Source organism: Muscardinus avellanarius (assembly GCF_963383645.1).
Source record: "Muscardinus avellanarius genome assembly, chromosome: 19".
NCBI classification, from domain to species: domain Eukaryota; kingdom Metazoa; phylum Chordata; class Mammalia; order Rodentia; family Gliridae; genus Muscardinus; species Muscardinus avellanarius.
This window is the reverse complement of record NC_137805.1, coordinates 33,873,886-33,898,134: the sequence shown is the minus strand read 5'-3', so window position 1 is coordinate 33,898,134 and position 24,249 is coordinate 33,873,886. Positions and strand designations below refer to the sequence as shown.

Sequence of the window (24,249 nt, the reverse complement as noted above, 5' to 3'; positions counted from 1 at the left end):
GCGCGGTCGAGTTACAGAGCGCGGGGTGGGGGTGCGGGGACCGCCGGGGCCTGTCCTGGGACTCGCAGGGAGGGGGGAGGATTCCGAGGATGCGCAGCCGCCGGGGTCCGGCCGACTCCGCGGGGGGCCTGGGGCTCTCCGGGCCGGCGGGCTCGTGACTCCCCGTCCCCCGAGCCCCGAGCCCGGGACGGCAGCGGGCGGGGCGGCGGCAGGAAGCGGCGGGGCGGCGCGGAGCGGCCCGGCCGGCCTCCCCCAAGGACGGGAGGCCGCACCGGGGCCCGGGGAGCAGGCTGCAGCCGGGACGGGCGGTAGAGGCGCGCGAGGGGGCCGGGGAGGGGGCCGGGGAGGGGCCCCCGCGGGGAGGCTCGCAGCTGCGGCGGCGCGGGTCCCGGCTCCCGCACCCCAGCGGGCCGGGGCGGGGCCTCGGGTCGCCCCGCCCATCCGGCCTCTCCCGGCCACGCCCCCTCAGGCTCCGCCCCTGCTGCCGCGCCGGGCGGGGGTCCTCCTGCCGCCCCGCGGGCACCCGGAGGCGCGCTCCCCCGGGGCGCCATGGCCTCCCGGCTCCTGCTCCGGCTGCGGCACGCCCTGGCCAGCGAGGGCCCCGGGGAGGCGGCGGCGGGCCCCGAGGCCGAGCAGTTCCCCGAGAGCTCGGAGCTGGAGGACGACGACGCCGAGGGCCTGTCCTCCCGCCTCAGTGGCACCCTCAGCTTCACCAGCGCCGAGGACGAGGACGAGGACGAGGACGAGGACGACGAGGAGGCTGGCCCCGACTCGCCGTCCGCCGGGGACCGGACAGCGGGGGAAGACGCAGGCGAGTGCGGGCGATGCGAGTCGGGACCCTGGGCTCGCTTAGGCCGCCATCGCGGGCGCTCCGGGTTGATCCCGCGGGCACGCCGACCCTGGAAGCGCCCCCAGCCGCCTCCTGGCACTGACCTTGGGGCGGCCACAACTTCCCTCGGAGCCAAGTTTTCCCGTGTGTCGAATGGGAGAAATCACTCCCAACTCGGGTTTTTTGCGAATATTGGATGCTCTGGTCCTGTCGTGCTCCTGATGTTTGGGGGTGGAGACACTTGGTGCCAACTATCTGCCAGGCAGCTGTTGGCAGCGGGCGCGCCTCTCGCCTCGGTTACGTTTCTGTATGAGGGGTAAGGCTTACCTAACGTTGGATGGGTGAGGTGATGGCAGCTGCTTAGGCTGACCCTAGCTCCCTTGTGCAGAGCGGAGCCCTCCACCTGAGGGACGGCGGGGCAGCCAACTCCTGGCCCGGCAGCTGCAGGATTTCTGGAAGAAGTCCCGGGACACCCTGGTACCCCAACGGCTGCTCTTTGAGGTGACCAGCGCCACTGTTGTCAAGGACCCGCCCTCCAAGTACGTGGTGAGTGAGGTTCCAGGAACCCCTGGGCTGTGACTTCAGAAGTCTGGCTAAAAGAAAGTAGGGAAGACCCCAACATCCTGGGGGTTCTGGCTGTGTGGATAAATGACTGCCCTATTTTACAGGTGGGCGTACTGAGGTCAGAAAGGGGATATGACTTATGCAGATCCCCAAGCAACTGACTTAGTTTCTCTTGAGACCTGTAGAGTCTAGAGTAAAGACCTGCCTCCTATCCTGATTTTGAAACGGAATGTGTATGTCGGCTTTCCCTTCTCCTTGCAAACCTGAGCAAGGTAAAGACTTGACAGCCTTTGAATGAGTTAGGTTAAGGAAATGAGCTCTGGACCCAGATTAGCCTTGATCTACATCCCACTTGTTACTAGTTGTTTGACCTTGGGTAGGTTGTGTAACTCTGATGACCCTGGTTCCTCATCTGAGTAAGAGTAATACATCCAGTACAGGGAAGGGGGGTGTTACTGGGGACTGAACCCAGGGGGCACTCTACCACTGAGCTACATACTCAGCCCTTTTTCTTTTGTGGGTATGGGGATGGAACCCAGGGGCATTTGACCTCCGAGCTACACCCCCTGCCCTATTTTTTATTCTTTATTTTGAAACAGTGGTCCTCACTAAGTAGCTGAGGCTGGCCACGAACCATGATCCTCCAGTCTCAGCCTCCCGAATGCTGGGATTACAAGCGTTCACCATCACGCCCGGCTAGCACTTTTTATTTTTATCTTGAGACAAGGTTTCAGTAAATTGATTAGGCTGATCTTGAACCTGCAAGCCTCCTGCATCAGCCTCCCAGGTAGCTGGGATTACAGCTACTGTAATAGCTGGGTCCAACTAACGCAGAGGATTATAGTAGGAATTGAGACCAGGCACAAGGAGTCCTTAGCAGTGTGCCTGGCTTAAGAAAGTGTTCAATAAATGGTAGCTGTACAGGCTCGGCATCTGTAATCTGAAAAGAGAAAATCTGAAATGCTCTAAAACTTGAACATTTTTTCCTTTTTTTTTTTTTTTTTTTTTCTTTTGTGGTACTAGAGATTGAACCACCCAGGGCATTCTACTTCCAAGGTACACCCCCAGCCCTTTTAATTTATAAATTTTTTTCTTTCTTTCTTTTTTTTTTTTTTTTTTTTTTTTTGGTGGTACTGGGGGTGGAACCCAGGGGCTTTCTACCTCTGGACTATACTCCCAGACCTTTTTATATTTTATTTGGAAGCAGGGTCTCACTAAGTTGCTGAGAGCCTCACTAAGTAGCTGAGACTGGCTTCGAACCCGTGCGATCCTCCTGTCTCAGCCTCCCAAGCGCGGGGATTATAAGCGTGCACCACCACGCCCGGCTTTTTTTTTTTCTTTTTTTAATTTAATTTTTATTTTTTATAAGTGGAACATATTGAGAGTGGTGTACATTTACATTGTGCTTCATGCCCTTCCCCCTCCTTTCCCTCCCCCCAGTAGAGAGTGTCCAGGTTAACCATGTTGTATTTATGCTATTACACATATCCGTATGTAGCTCCTCCATTGAACAACCTCAGCTTTCTTCCTCTCCTATCCTTCCGTTCGAGCTTTGCTGAGATTTCCCCTCCGTCATCTGGAGTCCCTCTGGTATTACCACTGCTCCCTAGCTTGAACATATTAGAGAAAACATATGTCCTTTTAATTTTTAAATTTTGAAACAGAGTCTCACTACATTGCTGAGGCTGGCCTCGAACATGCCATCCCGTGTCTTAACCTCCCAAGTATTGGGATGACAAGTATGTGCCACCATGCCCAGGTCAAAATCTGAAACTTTTTTTTTTTCCAGTACTGGGGATGGAACGCAAGGGCATTCTACCTCCAAGCTACACCCCCAGCCCTATTTTTTATTCTTTTTTTTGAAACAGGGTCTCACTGAGTTGCAAAGGGCCTCACTAAGTAGCTGAGGCTGGGCGTGAACCCGGATCCTTCTGTCTTAGCCTCCCAAATGCTGGGGTTACAAGAGTGCACCACTGCCCGGCTAAAATCTGAAACTTTATGAGTGCCAACTTGAATCTACAAGTGGAAAATTCCACATCTGACCTCATGTGATGGGTGGCAGTCAAAATGTAAGCACATTAAAAATGCTGTATGAAACTGGGCTGGGGTGTGGCTCAGTGAGAGAATGCTTATCTGTTACACTCAAGTTCAATCCTTAGCACTGTCAAAAAAAAAAAAAAAAAGAAGAAGCCGGGCGTGGTGGTGTACGCTTGTAATTCCAGCATTTGGGAGGCTGAGACAGGAGGATTGCAGTTCACAACAGCCTCAGCTACTTAGTGAGGCCCTCAATAACTTAGTGAGACCCTGTTTCAAAAAATAAAGAATAAAGCCGGGCGTGGTGTCACACACCTGTAATCCCAGCACTTGGGAGGCTGAGACAGGAGGATCACACAGGTTCGAAGCCAGCCTCAGCTACTTAATGTGGCTCTCAGCAACTTAGTGAGACCCTATTTCCAAATAAATCATAAAATGGGCCTGGGAGTATAGCCCAGAGGTAGAAAAGCCCCTGGGTTCCACCCCTAGTCATACACACACACACACACACACACACACACACACACACACGAATAAAATAGGGCAGGGGCTGTAGCTCAGAGGTTGAATGCTCCTGGGTTCCATCCCCAGATCCTAAAAAAAAAAAAATGTGTGTTTAGACTTGGGTCCTCTCTCCAAATCTCCAAGATATCTCATTATATGCAAAGATTCTAGAATCCAAATTTTTTTTGGTGGGTGATATTAGGGGTTGAACCAGGGACATTCTACTTTGAGCTATACTCCCATCCCTTTTTATTTTTAATTTTTTTTGAGGTGCTAAGGATGGAACCCAGGGGCATTCTACCTCCGAGCTGCATCCCTATTTTTTTATTCTTTATTATTATTATTTATTTATTTATTTATTTTTTTTTTTTTTTTTTGCGGGTCTGGGGGTAGAACCCAAGGGCATTCTACCTCTGAGCCACATTCCCTGCCCTATTTCTTATTCTTTTTTTTTATTTTTTTTGTGGGGCTGAGGGTGGAACCCAGGGGCATTCTACCTCCGAGCTACACACCCAGCCCTAGATTTTATTCTTTATTTTGAAATAGGGTCTCACTGAGTTGCAAAGAGCTTCACTAAGTGGGTGAGGCTGGCCACTAACTATGATCCTCCTGTCTCAGCCTTCCAAATTCTGAGATTACAAGTGTGTGCTACCACACCCAGGGTCTCACTGAGTTGGAAAGGGCCTGCCTCACTAAGTAGCTGAGCCTGGCTTCGAGCCTGTGAGATCCTCCTGTGTCAGCTTCCCAAATGCTGGGAATTATAAGAGTGCGCCACCACGCCCAGCTTCCTTTATTTTGAAACAAGGTCTCACTACATTGCTGAGGCTAGCCTTGAACCTGTGATACTCCTGCTTTAGCCTCCCAAGTAATGAGATTACAGGCGTGCGCCGTCATGCCCAGTTTAGAAATCAAATTCTGAAACACTTTTGGTCCCAAGCCTTTTAGACAAGGGATGGTCAGTGTATATAGTTACTGTCTGACTCTGGATTGAAACGCCAGGTATCTAGGGCCTGCTGTGGTCTCCTTGTAACTTAGGTAAATCAGTTATTTAGCATCCACCCTGTATGGAAGAATCCTGTCCCAAAGGTCTAGACTTCTGGGGTTTGGAAGGGAGGGGGTGAGAAGCAGCTAGGAGAGGGCCTGGGAGTCTGTTTCCCTTGCTGTGGAGGGGAGAGAATAACATGGAGAAAGAGGTCGGCCAGGCCCGGCTCCCTGCGGGGCCTGAAACCCAGATGAGCTGGCCGCCCTGGCAGAGGCAGCTCCCTGCTTCCCAAGCTTCCTCACCAGCCTCCCCCAGCTCTGACTCAGCAGGAAAGGGGCCAAGAGCTCTGTCCCATATTTGGGCCTCCCCACCCCTCCCTCTTTCTGTTAGTAACAAAGGCCACACCCATGGGCTGACTGCTCCAATTTGAGCCAGCCTTTGTGTGTGCGTGTGTGTTTGTGTGGTGGGGACTGAATCCCGGGCCTGGTGCAAGCTGAGTTAGTGCTCTACCACTGAGCTGCACCCCCAGCCCCATGAGTCAGTCTTAAGTGGCTAAGGGCTTAGAGCCCTGGGGTGGGCAAGGGGTCATACACAGGAAAGGGACCCAGGACCAGCTTTGAAGTAGGAAGCGCCCGCTGTGATACTGGACTATAATCCCAGTACTTGGGAGATTGAGACAGGAGGATTGCAAGTTCGAGGACAGTCTCAGCAAGAAGTGAGACATTCATCAACCTACTGAGATCCTGTTTCAAAATAAAAATAAAATAGGGAGCCGTGCGTGGTCACACACTCTTGTAATCCCAGCATTCGGAAGGCTGAGACAGGAGGATTGCAGTTGAAAGACAACCTCGGCTACTACTTAGTGAGGCCCTTTGCAACTCAGTAAAACCCTGTTCCAAAATAAAGAATAAAAAATAGGGCTGGGGGTATAGCTGGGAGGTAGAATGCCTCTGGGTTCCATCCCCAGTACTGCAAAAATAATAAATAGGGCTGGAGAAGTAACTCAGAGGTAGAGTGCCCCTGGATTCCATTCCCCGTACCACACACACAGAACAGAGGTGAGTCTGGTACCCAGATGGAAGGGAATCACATGGAAAAGCTGTACAGCCAAGAATTATGCTGCATCCTGTATCTGGAGAAGCAAGTCACCCCCTCTGCACAGCGGGCACCTGAGTCTCCATCTAGCTTCTCCCGGGGCGAGGGGCGAGGGGGAACAAACACTGGTCTGTCCCAGCGAGGCTGTTCCCCAGCCGTAGGACTTGGCCAAGCCTCTGGGTTCTTTACCCCACCTTGGAGCCTGCTTCTTCAGCTGACAGAGGGCAGGCCGCCTGCCTTGCAGTGCTGTTGGAGAATTAAATGAAGCAGGAGGCACAGAGTTAGGGCACAGCCCAGGGAGCTCCTATCCCAGTATCTAGCTCAGTGGGGCGTTACAAGGCCCGCCAGAAGTAATGGGTATAAAGCAGCCTTTTCCAGAAAATTAAAACTAAAAATAAAGCTATGCATGGTGGCGCGTACTAGTAATTCCAGTACTTGGGAGCCTGAGACAGCCAGCCTCAGCAACTTTGGCCCTCCACAGCTAGTGAGACTCTGTTTCAAATTAAAAGAATAAGGGCCAGGTGTGGTGGCACACACCTATAATCCCTGTACTTGGGAGGCTGAGACAGGAGGATCACAAGTTCAAGGACAGCCTCAAAAAGTGTTGAGACTCAACCTAGCAAGACCTTGTTTCCAAATAAGAAATAAAATTGGGCTGGGGGTGTAACCTGACAGTAGAATGACTCTGGGTTCAGCCGGGCCGTGGTGGCGCACGCTTGTAATTCCTGCGCTTGGGAGGCTGAGACAGGAGGATCACGCAGGTTCGAAGCCAGCCTCAGCTACTTAGTGAGGCTCTCAGCAACTTAGTGAGACCCTGTTTCCAAATAAAGTCTAAAATAGGTCTGGGAGTATAGCCCAGAGGTAGAAAAGCCCCTGGGTTCCACCCTCAGTGCCACACACACACAAAAAAAAATCAAACTGAGAGCTTCTCAATTTGCAGTTAGGAAGATTAAAGAGAAGCTTGGTAAGTCCTTCCTGCTACCTGGAGGACTGAGGTGTGAGGATTGCTTGAGCCCAGGAGGTCAAGGCCAGTCTGGGCGACAAGGAATCTCCCATCTCAGAAAGAAAGTTGCAAAAAGAATTGAGGATGGGGATGTTGCTCAACGATGGAATACTTGCTTAGTATGTATGAGGCCTTGGGTTCAATCCCCAGGCCAGGAAAAAATATTGAAGGGGGAATCACCTCTTAACTCTGATGCAGTGCAGTCAAGCACATACCACCTTAAAAACTCATGGATTGCCGGCCGTGGTGGCACAGATTTATAATCCCAGCGCTTGGGAGGCTGAGACAGGAGGATCACGCAGGTTCCAAGCCAGCCTCAGCTACTTAGTGAGGCTCTCAGCAACTTAGTGAGACCCTGTTTCCAAATATAAAATAGGTCTGGGGTGTAACCCGGAGGTAGAAGGCCCCTGGGTTTCATCCCTAGTACTACAGAACAACAACAAAAAACGCATAGACTGCTGGGCGTGGTGGTGCATAGCTGTAATTCCCAGTACTTGGGAGGCTGAGGCAGGAGGAACGCAGGTTCTAGACCAGCCTCAGCAATTTAGTAAGGTTATTTGAACTTAATGAGAGCCGGGCGTGGTGGCACATACTTGTAATCCCCGCGGTTGAGACAGGTTGAGAGGTTGAGACAGGAGGATCGCGCAGGTTCGGAGCCAGCCATGCTGGCTTAAGAGACCCTGTTTCCAAATAAAAAGTTAAAAAATAGGTGTGGGAGTGTATCCCAGAGGTAGAAGGGCTTCCAGGAACCCCAGTACCACCAAAAAATAAAATAAAATAAAATAAAAAAACAAAGCCAGTTACAGTGGCATATACTTGTAATCCCAGTACTTGAAAGGCTGAGACAGGAGGATCACAGGTTCACAGCCAGCCTCAGCAACTTACTGAGGTCCTCTGCACTTAGTGAGACCCTGTTTCAAAATAAAAACTGAAATTTGGGTTGGAATGTAGCTCAGATATAGAACGAACTGGATTTAATCCCCGGTATCCCCCCCCTCCCTCCACACAAGTTAAAATAAAATAGGGCTGGGGATCTAACTCAAAAGTAAAATACCGAGCTGGGCGTAGCAGCGCACGCTTGTAATCCTAGTATTTGGGAGGCTGAGACCGGAGGATCATGGTTTGTGGACAGCCTCAGCTACTTAGTGAGGCCCTCTGCAACTCAGTGAGACCCTGTTTCAAAATAAAGAATAAAAAATAGGGCAGGGTCTATAGCTCAGAGGTCAAATGCCCCTGGGTTTCATCCCCAGACCCACAGAGAAAAAAAAAAAAAAAAAGTAAAATACCCCTGGATTCAATCCCCAGCTCCACCAAACAAAAGACCCTCATCCCTCATGTACCATTCTTGAGCAAAAACCACCTGACCCAGCACGTCACTCAGGACGGAAGCAGATCCATCCAGCCTTGCCTGCAGTCCCAGGAGAGACTGGCTGGGTTCCGCTTGCGTCTTGGCCAAGTGAACTCACAGGGATGCTCCTGTGGCTACCTCTGGTGTGGTCTGGATTAGCCTTGCCAGCCATGCGAGGGCTTCTGTGTCCAGAGTAGCACACAGCTGCAAGCTGGTCCTCGAGCTAGCTCAGAGGCCCGCGAGACTGGTCTGGGTTTCAGCTCACCCTTGGTTTTCCCAAGTGGCTCAGAAGCGCTGTGGGAAGGGAGAACTTCCCAGTCTCCATGGGAACGGGCAATAGGGGCAGCGGCCCCAGGTGCTGAAGCTCATCTCTGTCTCTCTCCCTGTGCTGCCTTGGGCCTGGGCCATTTCAGACGAACCTCAGGTAAGATGGGAGTGGGCTCCCTGGCCACTGCCCCAGCAGCTCCCACCCTGCTGGGACCAGCCCCAGGGGAGGGGAGAGGCGGGGATGGAGGGAAGGGGCCATGGGCCTTTGGCACCCACCCTGACACCTGCCCTCCCTGCAGCTCTACACCCTCGCCGTGATGGGCCCCGGGCCACCAGATCGCCAGCCAGCCCAGATTTCTCGCCGCTACTCAGACTTTGAGCGGCTGCACCGAAGCCTGCAGCGGCAGTTCCGGGGTCCCATGTCTGCCATCTCCTTCCCCCGTAAGCGCCTGCGCCGGAACTTCACCGCGGAGACCATTGCCCGCCGTAGCCGGGCCTTTGAGCAGTTTTTGAGCCACCTGCAGGCGGTGCCCGAGCTGCGGCAGGCCCCGGACCTGCAGGACTTCTTTGTGCTGCCAGAGCTGCGGCGGGCACAGAGCCTCACCTGTACTGGCCTCTACCGGGAGGCCCTGGCGCTCTGGGCCAACGCCTGGCAGCTCCAGACCCGGCTGGGCAACCCCTCTGGCCCAGACCGCCCCCTGCTAACCCTGGCCGGGCTGGCCGTGTGCCACCAGGAGCTGGAGGGTCCTGGGGAGGCGCGGACGTGCTGTGAGAAGGCCCTGCAGCTGCTGGAGGACAGGGGCCCCCACCCTCTCCTGGCGCCCTTTCTAGAGGCCCATGTCCGGCTCTCCTGGCGTCTGGGCCTGGACAAACGCCAGTCGGAGGCCCGGCTCCAGGCCCTGCAGGAGGCAGGCCTTACCCCCACGCCACCACCCAGCCTCAAAGAATTGCTCATCAAGGAGGTGCTGGGCTAGTCCTTACTTAGTGTTAGGCCACTGTGGGGAGACCCCAGGATGGGGAGTGGGGACTGATGAGGGGACAGGGAGAGCAGCTGGAAGGCTGCGGGGTGCTGGGAGCCCCTAGAAGTTCCACAGAGAGACAGCGTCCAGCCATCTGGGGAAACTGTTCAGACTGGGCTCAAGACCAGCTTGGCTGGGGCTGTGGGTGGTACAGGGAGGAGGCAGGCATGGCGCCTTCAGGTGTGCACAGCCAGAGCTGGGGCGCAGATCAGGACCGTGGCCTCCATGCTGGCGGGAGGCCTGGCTGTTGAGGGATGGAGGAGGGCGGTGGTTCTGGCCCAGGGAATTAAAGGCCAGCTGGTACAGTGGTAATAGTGTCTTTATTAGATTTGAGGAGCAAAGGCCCAGCCTCCACCCCTGCCTCAAGAATGGTGGGAAAAGGGAGGTGCTTGTGGCTCTCCGGGTCAAGCTGGTACCTCTGGTTATAGCTTGCTTTCTGAGACCCGGGGCTTCACTCGGATCACGCCCTCCTGGGCGCAGGACACAGCCAGGACCCCATCCCGACGCCACAGCCGCCCGTGGACCAGCCCCCGGGAGCCACCTGTGGGAGAGAAGGATGAGAAGGGCATGCTTCCTGTGAGGCCTGTGGCCCAGAGCCGCTGCCCCACCCAGGGGCACAGCCAGGGTGGCTGCTCCAGGGCCCTGTGTGAAACTGTGACCAACGGCCACGGGTGGACCCCTCCACGGGAACCCACTGCACAGTTTCGAAGCACTTTCACCTATCTGCTTGCTTCCTTAAAAGGATCGCAGAGGGAAGAGCTCTACGAGCAGTCTCCGGTCGCTTGGCCAAGCTTGTATTAGGAAACCCGTCAGTTCCGTTTCTAATAAATCAAGGCAAGTCCTCCAGGCTGGTAATTCATGAAAACCATCAAGGGAAGGAAGGAGCTCAGGGAGGAGGACCTGCGGCCCCGAGGCCCGCTCCCCTCCCTCCCCACCGCCTTTGGGTCTGAGACGTGTTCATGAAGAGAATGGCTGGCTTCCTTACACACAACGGAGTTCACATCAGACATAAACATGACTTGACTTCTCCTGTTTTCCAGAAAATGACACCATAGTCCAAAGAGGCCCGGGAACTTGGCCCCAAAGATCAGGCCAAACCTGAACCCAGTTCAGGTGGCCTTCACCTCAAGAGTTTTTTGGTTTGTTTTTATTTTATGGCCCTGGAGATTGATCCCAGGGCTGTCTGCCTGTCAGTCAAGCACTCCACCACTGAGCGGCGTCTGCAGCCCTCAAGATTGTCAACCGTGCACTGTGACGATGTTGGTACTTTGGAGTATGAAGAGCTGGTATGTTTTGTCCCTGTTTTATAAAGCAAAGCTTTTCTTCATTTGAAGTGTACTTCCTTAGAAAGGAGGCCAGGGTTCTGAAGCTAGACACTAAGTAAAGTTTCTCTTGCCCCCTAGACGTGTCCAAGTAGTGAGGCCTTTAAAGCCATTGAATGCCCTGATCCCCAATCACTGTTAATCAGAATCACACAGGGAGCTTCTTAGAAACAGTTTTCTAAAGCTGGGCGTGGCGGCCCACGCTTGTCATCCCAGCATTCGGAAGGATGAGACAGGAGGATCGCAGTTTGCGGACAGCCTCAGTTACTTAGTGAGGCCCTCTGCAACTCAGTGAGACCCTGTTTCAAAATAGAGAATAAAAACTTGGGCTGGAGATGTAGCTTGGAGGTACAATTCCCCTAAGTTCCATCCCCAGCACTGCAAAAACAAAAACAAAAAACAGTTTTCTAAGCCGCGCGTGATGGGAGGCTGAGACGGGAGAGTCACAGGTTTGCAGCCAGCCTCAGTGAGGCCCTCTGCAACTTAGTGAGACTCTGTTTCAAAATAAAAAATAAGCCGGACGTGGTAGCACATGCTTATAATCCCAGCGCTTGGGAGGCTGAGACAGGATTGCACAGGTTCGAAGCCAGCCTCAGCTACTTAGTGAGGCTCTCAGCAACTTAGTGAGACACTGTTTCCAAATAAAATATAAAATAGGTCTGGGCCAGGCATGGTGATGTATGTTTGTAATCCCCGCACTTTGGAGGCGGAGACAGGAGGATCGCGCAGGTTCGAAGCCAGCCTCGCTGGCTCAAGAGACCCTGTTTCCAAATAAAAATATAAAAATAGGTCTGGGAGTGTAGCCCAGAAGTAGAAAGGTTTTCAGCAACCCCAGTACCACCACCACCAACAACAAAAAAGGTCTGGGAGTATAGAAAAGCCCCTGGTTCCACCCCCAGTATCACAAAAAATAAAAATAAAAAAATAAAAATAAATAAAAATAGGACTGGGTATGTATCTCAGAGGTAGAATGCCCCTGGGTTCAATCCCTGGCACTACCCCTGCTAAAAATAAAAAATAAAAAAGTTTGCCAGACCTCATCCAAGACCTGCTGAGTTAAAACCTTGGGGGTAGAATCAGAAGTTTTTGTTGTACTGGGGATGGAACTCAGGGACTAGACCTCCAGCTCTACTTTATTTTTTATTTTGAAGCAGGGTCTAAGTTCCTCGAGGCTGGCTGTGAACCTGCAATCCTATCTCAGCCTCCCGAGTGCTGGTCTTACAAGTGTATACTACCACACCTGGCTCGGCATCTATTTTGGAAAAGCTGTGCACATAGTAGTTTGATAGGTTTCTGGGGTCAGCTTCTGCGACTAATATCATCCTGTGTGTCCATCTGGGGAAACCCAGGCCCAGAGGGGAGACAGGATTTGTCCAAATTCATCTGGAGAATCTGAAGTGGTTTTCTTCCTTTTTTCTTTTTTTTTTCTGTACTGGGGATTGAATTTAGGCATTCTACCTCTGAGCTATATATACCCCTAGCCCTTTGTCTGTTTGTTTTGAAATGGTCTCCCTAGGTTCCTGAGAGCCTCGCTATATTGCTGAAGCTGTCCTCAAACCTGTAACCCTCCTGTCTCAGCCTCCCAATTACTGGGATTACAGGCATGTGCCACCACACCCGGCTTTGAAGTGGTTTTGGAAACAGACTTGGTCGCTGAGATAAAAACAATCAAATTCCCAGGATGTACAAAAAGCATGAGCTGTGCAGGCATCCTGTTCTTTGTTTTGTTTTGTTTCGTTGGTGTTACTGGGGGTGGAACCCAGAGGCTTTCTACCTCCGGGCTATACTCCCAGACCTATTTTAGACTTTATTTGGAAACAGGGTCTCACTAAGTTGCTGAGAGCCTCACTCAGTAGCTGAGGCTGGCTTCGAACCTGCGCGATCCTCCTGTCTCAGCCTCCCAAGTGCTGGGACTGCAAGCGTGTGCCACCACGCCCAGCTAGCATCCAGGTTTTGAACCTTACTCTATTGTTTAGGAGATGAGGATGTCAACGCCTGGGAAGGTCAAGAGAGGAACTGGGGAGGCAGTACCCCCAAGAAAGCAGGCTCCCTGCCTCCCCAAAGCCCGTTCTTGTCCCACACAGCCCCGTGCTCACCAGCCCAGGGGCTCTCGCATTCATAAAGCATCCAGTGGTCAGCTCGGAAGGGGGCGTGGAACCACATGGAGTGGTCCAGCGAGGCCATGAAGTGTGCCTTGTGCTTCCACTGGTGGGGCAGCAGCGCCGTGCCCAGGAAGGCATAGTCCGAGATATAAGCGGCCACACAGCAGTGCATCTTGATGTCGCCCTCGCCTGCAACAGTTCAGCCCCGTCAGCCCTGGGCTCCTGGGCTTTACAGCTCAGGACCTGCAGGGAGGTGGGGGAGAAAGAGACTGCCATGCGCAGATGTGCATGCAGGCCCGGGCCCAAGGGGTATGTATGTGGGGGGGGAGAGGGAGGGAGGGGGAGGGAGAGAAAGAGAGAGGGAGAAAAAATAAAGGAGGTGGTGGGACTGGGGAAGAGTAGAGGTGGGTGAGGACTAAAACCCAGAGTCCCCCTCCAGAGTCCTGGAAGGGGCATCTTCCAGTTTTCTTTTTTTTTGAGGGTCTGGGGATGGAACCCAGGGGCATTTGACCTCCAAGCTACGCCCCCTGCCCTAGTTTTTATTCTTTAATTTGAAACAGGGTCCCACTAAGTTGGGGAGGAGCCTCACTAAGGAGCTGAGGCTGTCCACAAACTGCGATCTCCGGTCTCAGCCCCCCCAAATGCTGGGATTATGAGCATGCGCCCCCATGCCCAGCTATCTTCCACTTTTCAAAAGGCACCTCGTGGTTAGTGGCAGACCATGGTAAGAACCCTGGCAAGTTGCCCTGACTTCCCCAGGAAAGTCCTGTGCTGGAATTATCGTCGTCTTCCCATGCGAAGGGCTGAGCAGGCCCTGGTGAGAAGCAACTCACCCCAGCATGCAGATGGGGGCAGTAACAAGCCCACAGCCACGCGGGGCAGATGAGCAGCAGGCCTACACCTCTTACCAATATAGCCCCGGGCTCGCACCCAGAACATCTGTTTGGGCTCCATTTTCTGCAGCTGGCTAATGGTGGGTGGGTTGACCAGCTTGATTTCGATGGGCACCTCCTGGGCAGCGATTCGGTTCAGTCCCACTCGGTACTTCTCCTTGAGGTCGGGGTTCCTGAAAGAAGGGGAGGGGGACAGGGAGACCCGAGGGGAGGGGAAGCTTCTTATTTCTGGTGCCACCTCTGACACCCCTCATCCTCCTACCGGGGACTCCTGGCTGATCCCCAGAGCTCCCTTTCCTGGGTGGCAGGCAAGATAGCATCATATTTTAATCCATTCCTTGTCGCTTAGGAGCACGGTGGCCTTGTGCAAGTCAGCAGTCTCTGAGTCTTCGCCCAGTTGCAACATGTACATCGTAGAAAAGATAGTGATGAGATAGTGCTTATCAACCAACGCTTGCTGCAGTAAGGCATGCTATATAATATGCCCGATTCAAGCACGACACATACCACTCATTCCCCACAACCTGGTGAGACAGGCACTGTCATCAGCCCTGTCTGACATATGAAGTCAGTGTGGCAATCCAAGAAGGGGTTACTCAGAGAGTGGAGAAGACAGGACCTGGCCTTGGGCAGGCTGGTTCCCCAGCTCATATACTTACCCACTCCGTTATTCTAAACATTTAAGAAACGGTAGCTGGAGTGGTGGCACACATTTGTAATCCCAGTACTTAGGCTGAGACAGGAGGATTGCAGTTTTTTGTTTGCTTGTTTTTTGAGGGATTGAACCCAGGGACATTCTACCTCCAAGCTACAATCCCAGCCCTATTTTTTGTTCTATATTTTGAAACAGGGTCTCACTGAGTTGCAAAGGGCCTCACTAAGTAGCTGAGGCTGTCCATGAAATGTGATCTTCCTGTCTCAGCCTTCCAAATGCTGGGATGACAAGCGTGCGCCACCACGCCTGGCTTATTTTTTTTATTTTGAAACATGGTCTCACTAAGTTGCTGAGGGCCTCACTAAAGTAGCTGAGGCTGGCTGTGATCGGTGATCCTCCTGTCTCAGCCTCCCAAGTACTGGGACTAAAATCGTGTACCTCCAAGCCTGGCTAGGATCACAGGTTTGAGACCAGTCTCGGCAACTTAGCAAGAAACTGTTGCAAAACAAAACAAAACAAAACAAAAACACAGGGCTAGGGGTGTAGACTGGATGTAGAATGCTCCTGTGTTAACCGCCGGCACCACAAATAATGATAATAATAATAATTAAATAATTATTATAATTTAGAGCTAGGTGTGTAGCTCACAAATAGAGTGCCCCAAATAGAGTTCAGTCCCCAGAACCACCACACACACACACACACACACACACACACACACAATCCCAGGCCACCTGGCTTGGACTAAGTTACATGAAGGTGAAGGTGCACAGCAGGGCATACTATGCATCCGTCTTAGTCTCCCAAGTACTGGAATTACAGGTATATACCACCACTCCCAGCTTCTGCGTTTTATTTCATGACCCAACACACACATGTACACCTGCTTACACAAACCGGAAACACACAACTTAAAGTTTCACAAAAGGATTCTTACCTTCATTACATAAAATACACTCCAATATTTTCCAGCGTGTGGGGAGGAAGGCGGTTGCACTACTAGGGATTGACTCTAGGGCTTTGAACATGCCAAGAATGTGCTCTACTGAGTTACACCCCAAGGTCCCCCTAGTGTGTGCATGTATATATGTGAGTATGTGAGTGTACATATATTTTTTATCTTGTTTTGGGGGTGCTGGGGATGGAACCCAGGGGCTTTCTACCTCCAAGCTACAACCTCAGTCCTTTTTTTATTTTTTTGTTTTGAAACAGTCTCACTAAATTGCTGAGGGTGACCTCGAACGTGTGATCCTCCCGTCTCAGCCTCCCAAGTACTGGGATTACAGGCATGTACCACTACACCCAGCTATTGTATGTATGCATATATATGCATATACATATGCACACACACAGTTAGTTTATAATTATATTTTTAATTTTTTTGTTGTACTGGGAATAGAACCCAGGGGCATTCTACCTCTGAGTTACATCCCCAGCCCTATTTTCTAATACTTTATTTGGAAACAGGGTCTCACTAAGTTGTGGAGGGCCTCACTAAGTAGTTAGGCTGGCCACAAACCTGTGATCTTCCTGTCTCAGCCTCCCAAATACGGAGATTACAAGCATGTGCCACTATGCCTGGCTTAGTTCATATATATATATTTTTTTTTTTTTTTTTTTGGTGGTACTGGGGTTCCTGGAAGCCCTTCTACCTACGGGCTACACTCCCAGACCTATTTTTACATTTTTTTATTTGGAAACAGGGTCTCCTAAGCCAGCGCACGCGGCTGGCTTCGAACCTGCACGATCCTCCTGTCTCTGCCTCCCAAGCGCGGGGATTACAAGCATGTGCCACTATGCCTGGCTTAGTTCATATTCTTAAATGCATGGTCAAGATCCACTAAATGAACTGGGCATGGTGGCTCACACTTGTAATCTCAATACTTCAGAGACTGGGACGGGAGAATTACAGGTTTAAGGTGAGGCTCTCAGCAACTTACTGAGATCCTTTTTCAAAATTAAAAAATCAAATAGGGCTGGGCATGGTGGTACATGCTTGTAATCCCAGCATTTGGGAGGCTGAGATAGGAAGATCACGGTTTGCGGACAGCCTCAGCTACTTAGTGAGGCCCTTTGCAACTCAGTGAGATCCTGTTCCAAAATAAAGAATAAGCCAGGTGTGGTGGTGCATGTTTGTAATCCCAGCATTTGGGAGGCTGAGACGGGAGGATCATGGTTTGAAGACAGCCTCAGCTATTTAGTGAGGTTCTTTGCGACTCAATGAGACCCTTTTTCAAAATAAAGAATAAAAAAAATTTATAAATTCTTAAAAAAATAAAAGTTTCTTTATCAAAGAAATGTAGCTTCTGGGAGTGTAGCTCGGAGGTAGAATGCCCTTGGGTTCCATCCCCAGTACAAAAAAAAAAAAGAATAAAAATAGGACTGAGGGTATAGCTCAGAGGTAGCATGCCCCTGGGTTCCATCCCCAGTACTGCAAAAAATAAAAAATAAAAAATAAAGCCGGGTGTGGTGGTGCATGATTGTAATCCCAGCACTTGGGAGGCTGAGACAGGAGGATCGCACAGGTTCAAAGCCAGCCTCAGCTACTTAGTGAGGTTCTCAGCAACTTAGTGAGACCCTATTTCCAAAAAAAAAATTATAAAATAGGTCTGAGAGTATAGCTGGGAGGTAGAAAGCCCCTGGGTTCTACCCCCAGTACCACAAAAAAAAGAGTAAACATTAAAATAAATAAATAATAAAATTGGGCTGAGGATACAGTAATGGGGATGTAATGCGCTGGGTTCCATCCCTAGTACCAAACAAACAAAAAGACCCACTAAAAGACTCCATGACCCACTAAGAGGTGGCACGGTCCCGGGTGAAAGTCTGCCCTGGTGTCTCCAGGTCTCTCACCTCAAATAGTGCCCGACGAGGGCCTGGCAGTCAAGCAGCTCCTCTGGGGCAGGCACAGCGGGCATGGAGAACTGGTGCTGCACGGGACTGGGCTGGGCCTGCTGGAAGGAGGCCTGGAAGATGAAGATGGGCTTGCCATGCTGCACAGCCTTCACGGAGCGCACTGAGAAACTGGCCCCTGTTCGGGTCCGCTCCACCTGGTACAGCACTGGCACCTTTGGGTCCCCTGCAGTGGGTGCAAGGGACACAGTGAGCCCCTGAGCGAGCGCCATGGGCCCTGTTATCAGCATGATGGCCAAGTAGGCAGCTCTGCTCTCCCCATCCTCTGCCGTTTGTTCTGGAAGCTACCCATCCAGGCGCCAGGGTTCCAGCGAACACCGGGCCCTGTCATCTGGCTGTTCCCAGGGAAGGGGATCTCCTCCCTGTCCATAGCCCAGAAGATTCCTGCATTCAAATCCTGGCTCTAGCCCGGCATGGTGGCACACAATTGTAATCCAAGTGCCTGGGAGGCTGAGACAGGAGGATTGCAGGTTTCAGGCCAGCCTCAGCAAGTACTGAGACTCATCAACCTAGCAAGACCCTGTTTCTAAACAAAAATAAAACAGAAGCTGGGCGTGGTGGCGCACATTTGTAATCCCAGCACTTGGGAGGCTGAGACAGGAGGATCACCTCAGCTACTTAGTGAGGACCGGTTTCAAAATAAAAAATAAAAAACAAAAAATAAAGCCGGACATGGTGGCGCACGCTTGTAATCCCAGCATTTGGGAGGCTGAGACCGGAGGATCGAGGTTTGCGGACAGCCTCAGCTACTTAGTGAGGCCCTTCGCAACTCAGTGAGACCCTGTTTCAAAATAAAGAATAAAAAATTGGGCAGGGGGTGTAGCTTGGAGGTGAAATGCCTCTGGGTTCCAGCCCCAGACCCTAAAAAAAAAAAAAAAAAAAAGAATAAGAAATAAGGCTGAGGAGTAGCTCAGAGGTAGAATGCCCCTGGGTTTCATCCCCAGTACCACAATAAATAGGGCTGGGGTGTAGCCTGGAGGTAGGATGCCTTTGGATTCCTTCCCAATACCCCCCCCCCACACACACACAGGAATAAAATAAGCTGGGCGTGGTGGTGAACACCTGTAATCCTAGTACTTGGGAAACTGAAACAGGAGGATTACAGGAGGTTCAAGGACAGCCTCAGCAAGTAGTGAGACTTTCATCAGCCTAGTGAGATCCTGTTTCAAAATAAATATAAAATAGGGCTGGGGAGGGGGGTATGGCTGGAAAGCAGAATGTCCTGAGACCACAAAAAAAAAAAAAAAAAAAGAGCCAGGCGTAGTGGCGCACGCTTTTAACCCCAAAGCTTGGGAGGCTGAGACAGGAGGATCGCACAGGTTTGATGTCAGCTTCCGCTCTCAGCAACTTAGTGAGACCTTGTTTCCAAATAAAGTATAAAAATAGGTCCTGGATTATAGCCTGGAGGTAGAAAAGCCCCTGGGTTCTTCCTTCAGTACCACACACACACACAAAAAAAAAATCCTGCTTCTACACCAGCTGTGTGATTCTGGGAAAGTCACGTAACTTCTCTGAGCAGTATAATCATTTGTAGGGATCATCATAGTGCTCATACCTCATGAAATTTTAGTGAGAATTAAGTGAGCCCGTAGTTGTGAAGTGTTCAGAATAGTATCTGGCACATAGTAAATGCTCTGTGTTTGTCAAATAACAGTGCTCTGTGCCTGTTCCCAGCTTCTGTCTGCTTCCATCCCTGCCTCGTATCTTTCGTGAATCTCAAACTATTCTATATCACAGGTCAGGAAATCTGGCCTGCTACTTATTTTTGTTGCTTTCTTTTTCTTTCCTTTCCTTTTCTTTTTTTTTGGGGGGTGCTGAGAATTGAGCCCAGAAACAGTCTACCTGTAAACTACACCCTTAGCGCTTCTTTTTGGAAACAGGTCTTGCTAAGTTACTGAGGCTAGCCTCAAACCTGTGATCATCCTGTCTCCGCCTCCCAAGCACTAGAATCACAGGCGTGCGCCACCACACCGGGCTCATTATTCGCTCTTGGCAGACTCATAGGCAGGCAGAGGGTCCTGAGACAGCTGTAGAGCGGGTAAAAGAGAAGGCTTCAGATATTCCCTGATGGAGACTATTGCCACAGGGGAGCTGAGGGTGGGTGAACAGAACCGAGTCACCCTATGGAATTGGTTATTGGTACATACTTGGCTATTTCCAATGGATTCCAAATTAGAAACAGGGCCGTAAATTAGGGAAGCCGCCGGTTACTAATCAGTCCTGGCTGTCTGGGGCTGAGTGTTGCAGGGATTACTGTTTGGCTTTACTGGTCGCTAGAGGTGGTGGCCTGGCCTCCTTCAAGTCTGACTGGCAGGCAGCAGCTTGGCTGTGCCAGTTGCGGGTTGCAGCTCACTGCGGACCAGGGTTCTGTTCTCGTCTATGACCTGGCACACTGCGTGTTCAGTCTCTCCAGGAAAGGCTTGCTGTCCGTCAGTCTTCTGTTCCTGATATAAGTGAAAGTCACTCAGTCCTTCCGCTGTGTCCATGCTCCGATGCAGAGTGGATGGCGCTGGCCCAGGTTGAAGACCATCAGCCTTATAGAGGATTTTTAGGGAGAGCCACCCTGGTGCCCCTAAAGTCCTTTCCTTCCTCTGAGTCCGGTTCCCCCTGGGGAACACTGACACGTGGGCCATGAGACATCTTGGGGAGATTTTCAAAGTTTCCTAAGATAGAGGCCACGCTACAGAAGTTGCCCCCTGCACCACAGTAAGCCAACCATGGAGCTCAACTCAAGAGCAGCAAATATCACTGTCTGAAGCCCGGCTGGTCTGCTGGGCTGACTGCTGTCAGGCATTGCTACAGGGGCACTTTTTATCAGCGCGTGTTCCTCAAGGTCAAAGGCCTTTGAGGAAGTTCTTGCCAAGAGCACACAGATGCTGGAGATAGCGCCATATGCCACACACTTTCAGGGGCTGGGAAGGAAGTCCCCTCACTCTACCACTGAAGTTAAAAAAAACTGAAGCCACGCCGTGCGTGGAGGCTCATGCTTGTAATCCCAGTACTTGGGAGGCTGAGATAGGAGGATTGCAGATTCGTGGCCAGCCTCAGCAACTTAGTGAGGTCCTCTGCAACTTAGTGAGACCCTGTTTCAAATTAAAGGATAAAATCAAGCTGGGGGTATAGCACAGAGGTAGAATGCCCCTGAGTTTAATCCCCAGTACCAAACAAACAAAAAAAACCTAGGCTACCTTGCAAAGTGAAAGAGCCCTAGATCTCTTGATTTTTTGTTTTCTTTTTAGGCTGGTGCACTTTTCTCTCCAACCTAAGCTGTCTCCCTCCAGGCCCCCAGCATATGTGATAGCACCCCTCTGAGATCTAGCACTCTTGGCACCAGAAAGTGGGTAAAGAATGAAGAATAAGCCAGGCACGGTGGCATATGCCTATAATCTAAGTACTTGGGAAGCTGGGACAGGAGGATCACAAGTTTGAGGCCAGCCTTGGCAATTTAGCAAGACCCTGTTTAAAAATAAAGGCTAAAGGTTGGTGTAGTGACACACACCGATAATCCCAGTACCTGGGAGACTGAGACAACTTGCACCCTTTTTATTTTTATTTTATTTTTTTAAAATAGAGTCTCACTAAATTGCTGGGGCTGGCCTCAAACCTGCAATCCTCCTGCTCAGCCTCACAAGTACTAGGATTACTGGCATGTACCACCACGCCCAGCTCTGAGACCCTGTTTCAAAAATAAAATAGGAGCAGAGTAGGATGCTTGTAATCCCAGTAATTGGGAAACTGAGACAGGAGGATTACAGGCTCGAGGCCAACCTCAGCAACTTGTGAGGCCCTCCGCAACTTAGTGAGACACCGGTTCAAAATAAAGAATAAAACAGGGCTGGGGGTGCTGGACGTGGTGGTGCACGCTTGAAATCCCTGCGCTTAGGAGGCTGAGACAGGAGGATTGCACAGGTTCAAAGCCAGCCTCAGCTACTTAGTGAGGCTCTCAGCAACTTAGTGAGACCCTGTTTCTAATAAAATATAAAATAGGTCTGGGAGTATAGCCTAGAGGTAGAAAGCCTCTGGGTTCCACCTCCAGTACCACAAAAAAAAAAAAAAAAAAAATAGGGCTGGGGGTATATCTTGGAGGTAGAACATCCCTGAGTTCAATTCCTAGTGCGCGCGCACACACACACACACACACACACACACACACTAAATAATGATGGGGGTATAGCTCAAGAGGTAGAACTTTCCTGGGTTCAATCCCCAGTACCATACAAAAAATAAAATAAAATAGGGCTGGGGGTGTGGCTCAAAGGTACATAACCCCTGGTTCAATTCCCAACATCTCATTTATTTATTTATCATTTTATTTTATTTTTGTGGTACTGGGGATGGAACCCAGGGGTCTTCTACCTCTGGGCTACCGTCCCAGACCTATTTTATATTTTATTTGGAAACAGGGTCTCACTAAGTTGCTGGGAGCCTCATTGAGTAGCTGAGGCTGGCTTCGAACCTGTGCGATCCTCCTGTCTTGCTTCCCAAGCGCGGGGATTACAAGTATGCACCACCATGCCCGGTTATTTCCCAATATCTCAAAAAAAAAAAAAAAAATTGAGCAACAAAGTCTTGTGTTGTTAGAAGCCAGGGAACAAGTGCCCAGTGAGTCACAGGGGTTATGAGGCCTAAGGCTTGGTTCCTCCCTTAGACACGGAACTCTTAGGGTTTCTCTTCTCCCCTTCTCCTCTAACCCTTTCTCTTCAGTCAGCCCCCAAAGCCAGGAAAGAGTAGCTGCTGGACCACCGGGGCTGGGCCAGAGGCAAGGAGCCAGGGTGCTGGGGTTTACCTGCCCGGACAAAGTAGCAGTGCAGCGAGTGCACGTGGACATCTTCACTCACAGACTTCGCTGCAGCCACCAGGGCCTGGCCCACGATCTGACCCCCAAAGAGCCGTTGAGTGGTGGGTACCCAGTAATGCCTTCCTCTGTGGGGAGAAGAGGAAAGTAGGAAAGGTTTAAGAGCTGCTCTGAATCCCGTGCTCCCCAATGAGCCTTCAGTGCAGGATCTCTATTTACTTGTTTGATTGTTTATTTGTTTGTGATACTGGAGATTGAAGGCAGGGGCCTCCAGCCCTCCCCCCCCCTTTTTTTAATTTTTGAAACGGCCTCCCTAATTTGCTAAGGCTGGCCTTGAAACTGTGATCAGAGCCTCCTGTCTTAGCCTCTCATGTACGAGGATTACAGGTGTGTGCCATTCGGCTGGTGCAGGATCTCTTAATCTTACTGGGGTTTGGGATCCTTTGGAGAATCCGATAAAAGGCATGGACTTTTTCCCCAGTCAAATATCTTTACAGCATGGCACAGAATTTCACAGCCTTTATGAACACCTAAATCCTTCCGTGGACTTCAGTTAAGGCGAATGAGCTCACCCCCTTATTTTACACTAAGAAGCAAGGGCTAAAGGTGCAAAGTGACAAGTTCACAATTTAAATACTGCCCATCTTGGGCAGTTTCTGAGCCTTTGACCTTATGTTCAATTTTTCTTCTGCTAGCAAATCAACATAAGACAGAAGCCTCTCAAGGCCTTGAATGGGCCAAGATGAACCCCCAAAGCTGAGCTGGGTGGACTGTATTACAGCCTGGCACTTACACCAACGGTGACAGCCCTTTTTGTTTGTTTGTTTGTTTGGTGGTACTGGGGTTCCTGGGAACCCTTCTACCTCCGGGCTACACTCCCAGACCTATTTTTATATTTTTATTTGGAAGCAGGGTCTCTTAAGTTTAAGGCTGGCTTCAAACCTGCGTGATCCTCCTGTCTCGACCTCCCAAGCGCGGGGATTACAAGCGTGCGCCACCACGCCCAGCAGCCTATTTTTTCTAATAGATTTTTTTTTCTAGATTCAGAACTAGAAAGGCCCTTGGACATCAAGCCCAACTCTCTCAGGCTGTGAAATGTTAAAAGGACAGGAAACTGCAGCTTGTCCTCAGAAGTAAAAGTGTCTACCCAGCGCAGAAGCCCGAGCTCTGCAGAGGTTAAAGCTTCCCAATGCACAGTCTGAGCTGTCATTTCCCCTCTCCACTGTTATTTATAATTCCTTAAGTGGAAGGGAGATCAATGTAAGTTTGCTTCCAATATAGCCGAGCCTTGAAGGTCCAAACTGTTACAAATCCCTGCTGCAATCAGGACCTTAAGTGTCGCTGGGAAGAAAACAGACTCAGGCCTCAAGAGTGAATAATGAGCCACCCGACCCCCAAATCGGTGCTGGGAAGGGGAGGTGTGAGGAAAAGAATAAAAGGACAGAGAAGACGCAAGGAGCTACTTATAAGTTTTAAACCTGATCGGCTGTGTGCCGTTGGGAAAACCACTGCCCTCTCTGAGCTGGCTCTTCCAGGGGAGGCTCAGGGCAGGCTGCTCAAACAGGGTATGTCAGGTCACTTTATTTGCCCGGATCGCCAGGGCCTCCTAGATGTCAGCGAGGGAAGCTGTCAGGGTCAAATACTCTCTCCTAACCGTAGCAGAGCTTGCAAGCCACGCAAAGCCCAATCTCTTCCCAAAGCTGGGGGGCCACCGGGCGGCGACCTTCGAGGTCAGCAGTCTCGGTCCTAAAGCAGAGACGCTGACCAGGTGCGGCCGGCTACCTGAAGAGATCCTCGTCCAGCGGCTCGAGGTTGAGCACGCTGGTGACCAGGACGCTACGGAGATCCCCGGAGGGATCGCCGCGGTCGCCGCCGCCCTCCCCGTCCTCCGGAGCCTGCGAGACCGACATCCCGTGCTTTTGCC

The 24,249-nt window shown here is 51.2% G+C and overlaps 2 protein-coding genes across 2 annotated transcripts; one reads left to right on the top strand and one right to left on the bottom strand.

Moving 5' to 3' along the window:
• Window positions 1-469: 469 nt before the first annotated feature.
• Window positions 470-9,600, top strand: SNX21 (sorting nexin family member 21; the record flags this gene model as incomplete). Its single annotated transcript, XM_080716496.1, has 3 exons — window positions 470-811; window positions 1,218-1,375; window positions 8,926-9,600. Exons 1-3 carry the CDS (start codon window positions 550-552, stop codon window positions 9,598-9,600), a joined length of 1,095 nt encoding a protein of 364 aa, XP_080572622.1. The 5' UTR covers window positions 470-549.
• Window positions 9,601-10,067: 467 nt separating this feature from the next.
• On the bottom strand, window positions 10,068-24,235 carry ACOT8 (acyl-CoA thioesterase 8; the record flags this gene model as incomplete). Its single annotated transcript, XM_080716766.1, has 6 exons — window positions 10,068-10,186; window positions 13,064-13,258; window positions 13,978-14,135; window positions 17,471-17,696; window positions 22,317-22,453; window positions 24,108-24,235. The coding sequence occupies 6 exons, from the start codon at window positions 24,233-24,235 to the stop codon at window positions 10,068-10,070; spliced, it is 963 nt and encodes a 320-aa protein (XP_080572892.1).
• Between the last annotated feature and the right edge of the window lie 14 nt (window positions 24,236-24,249).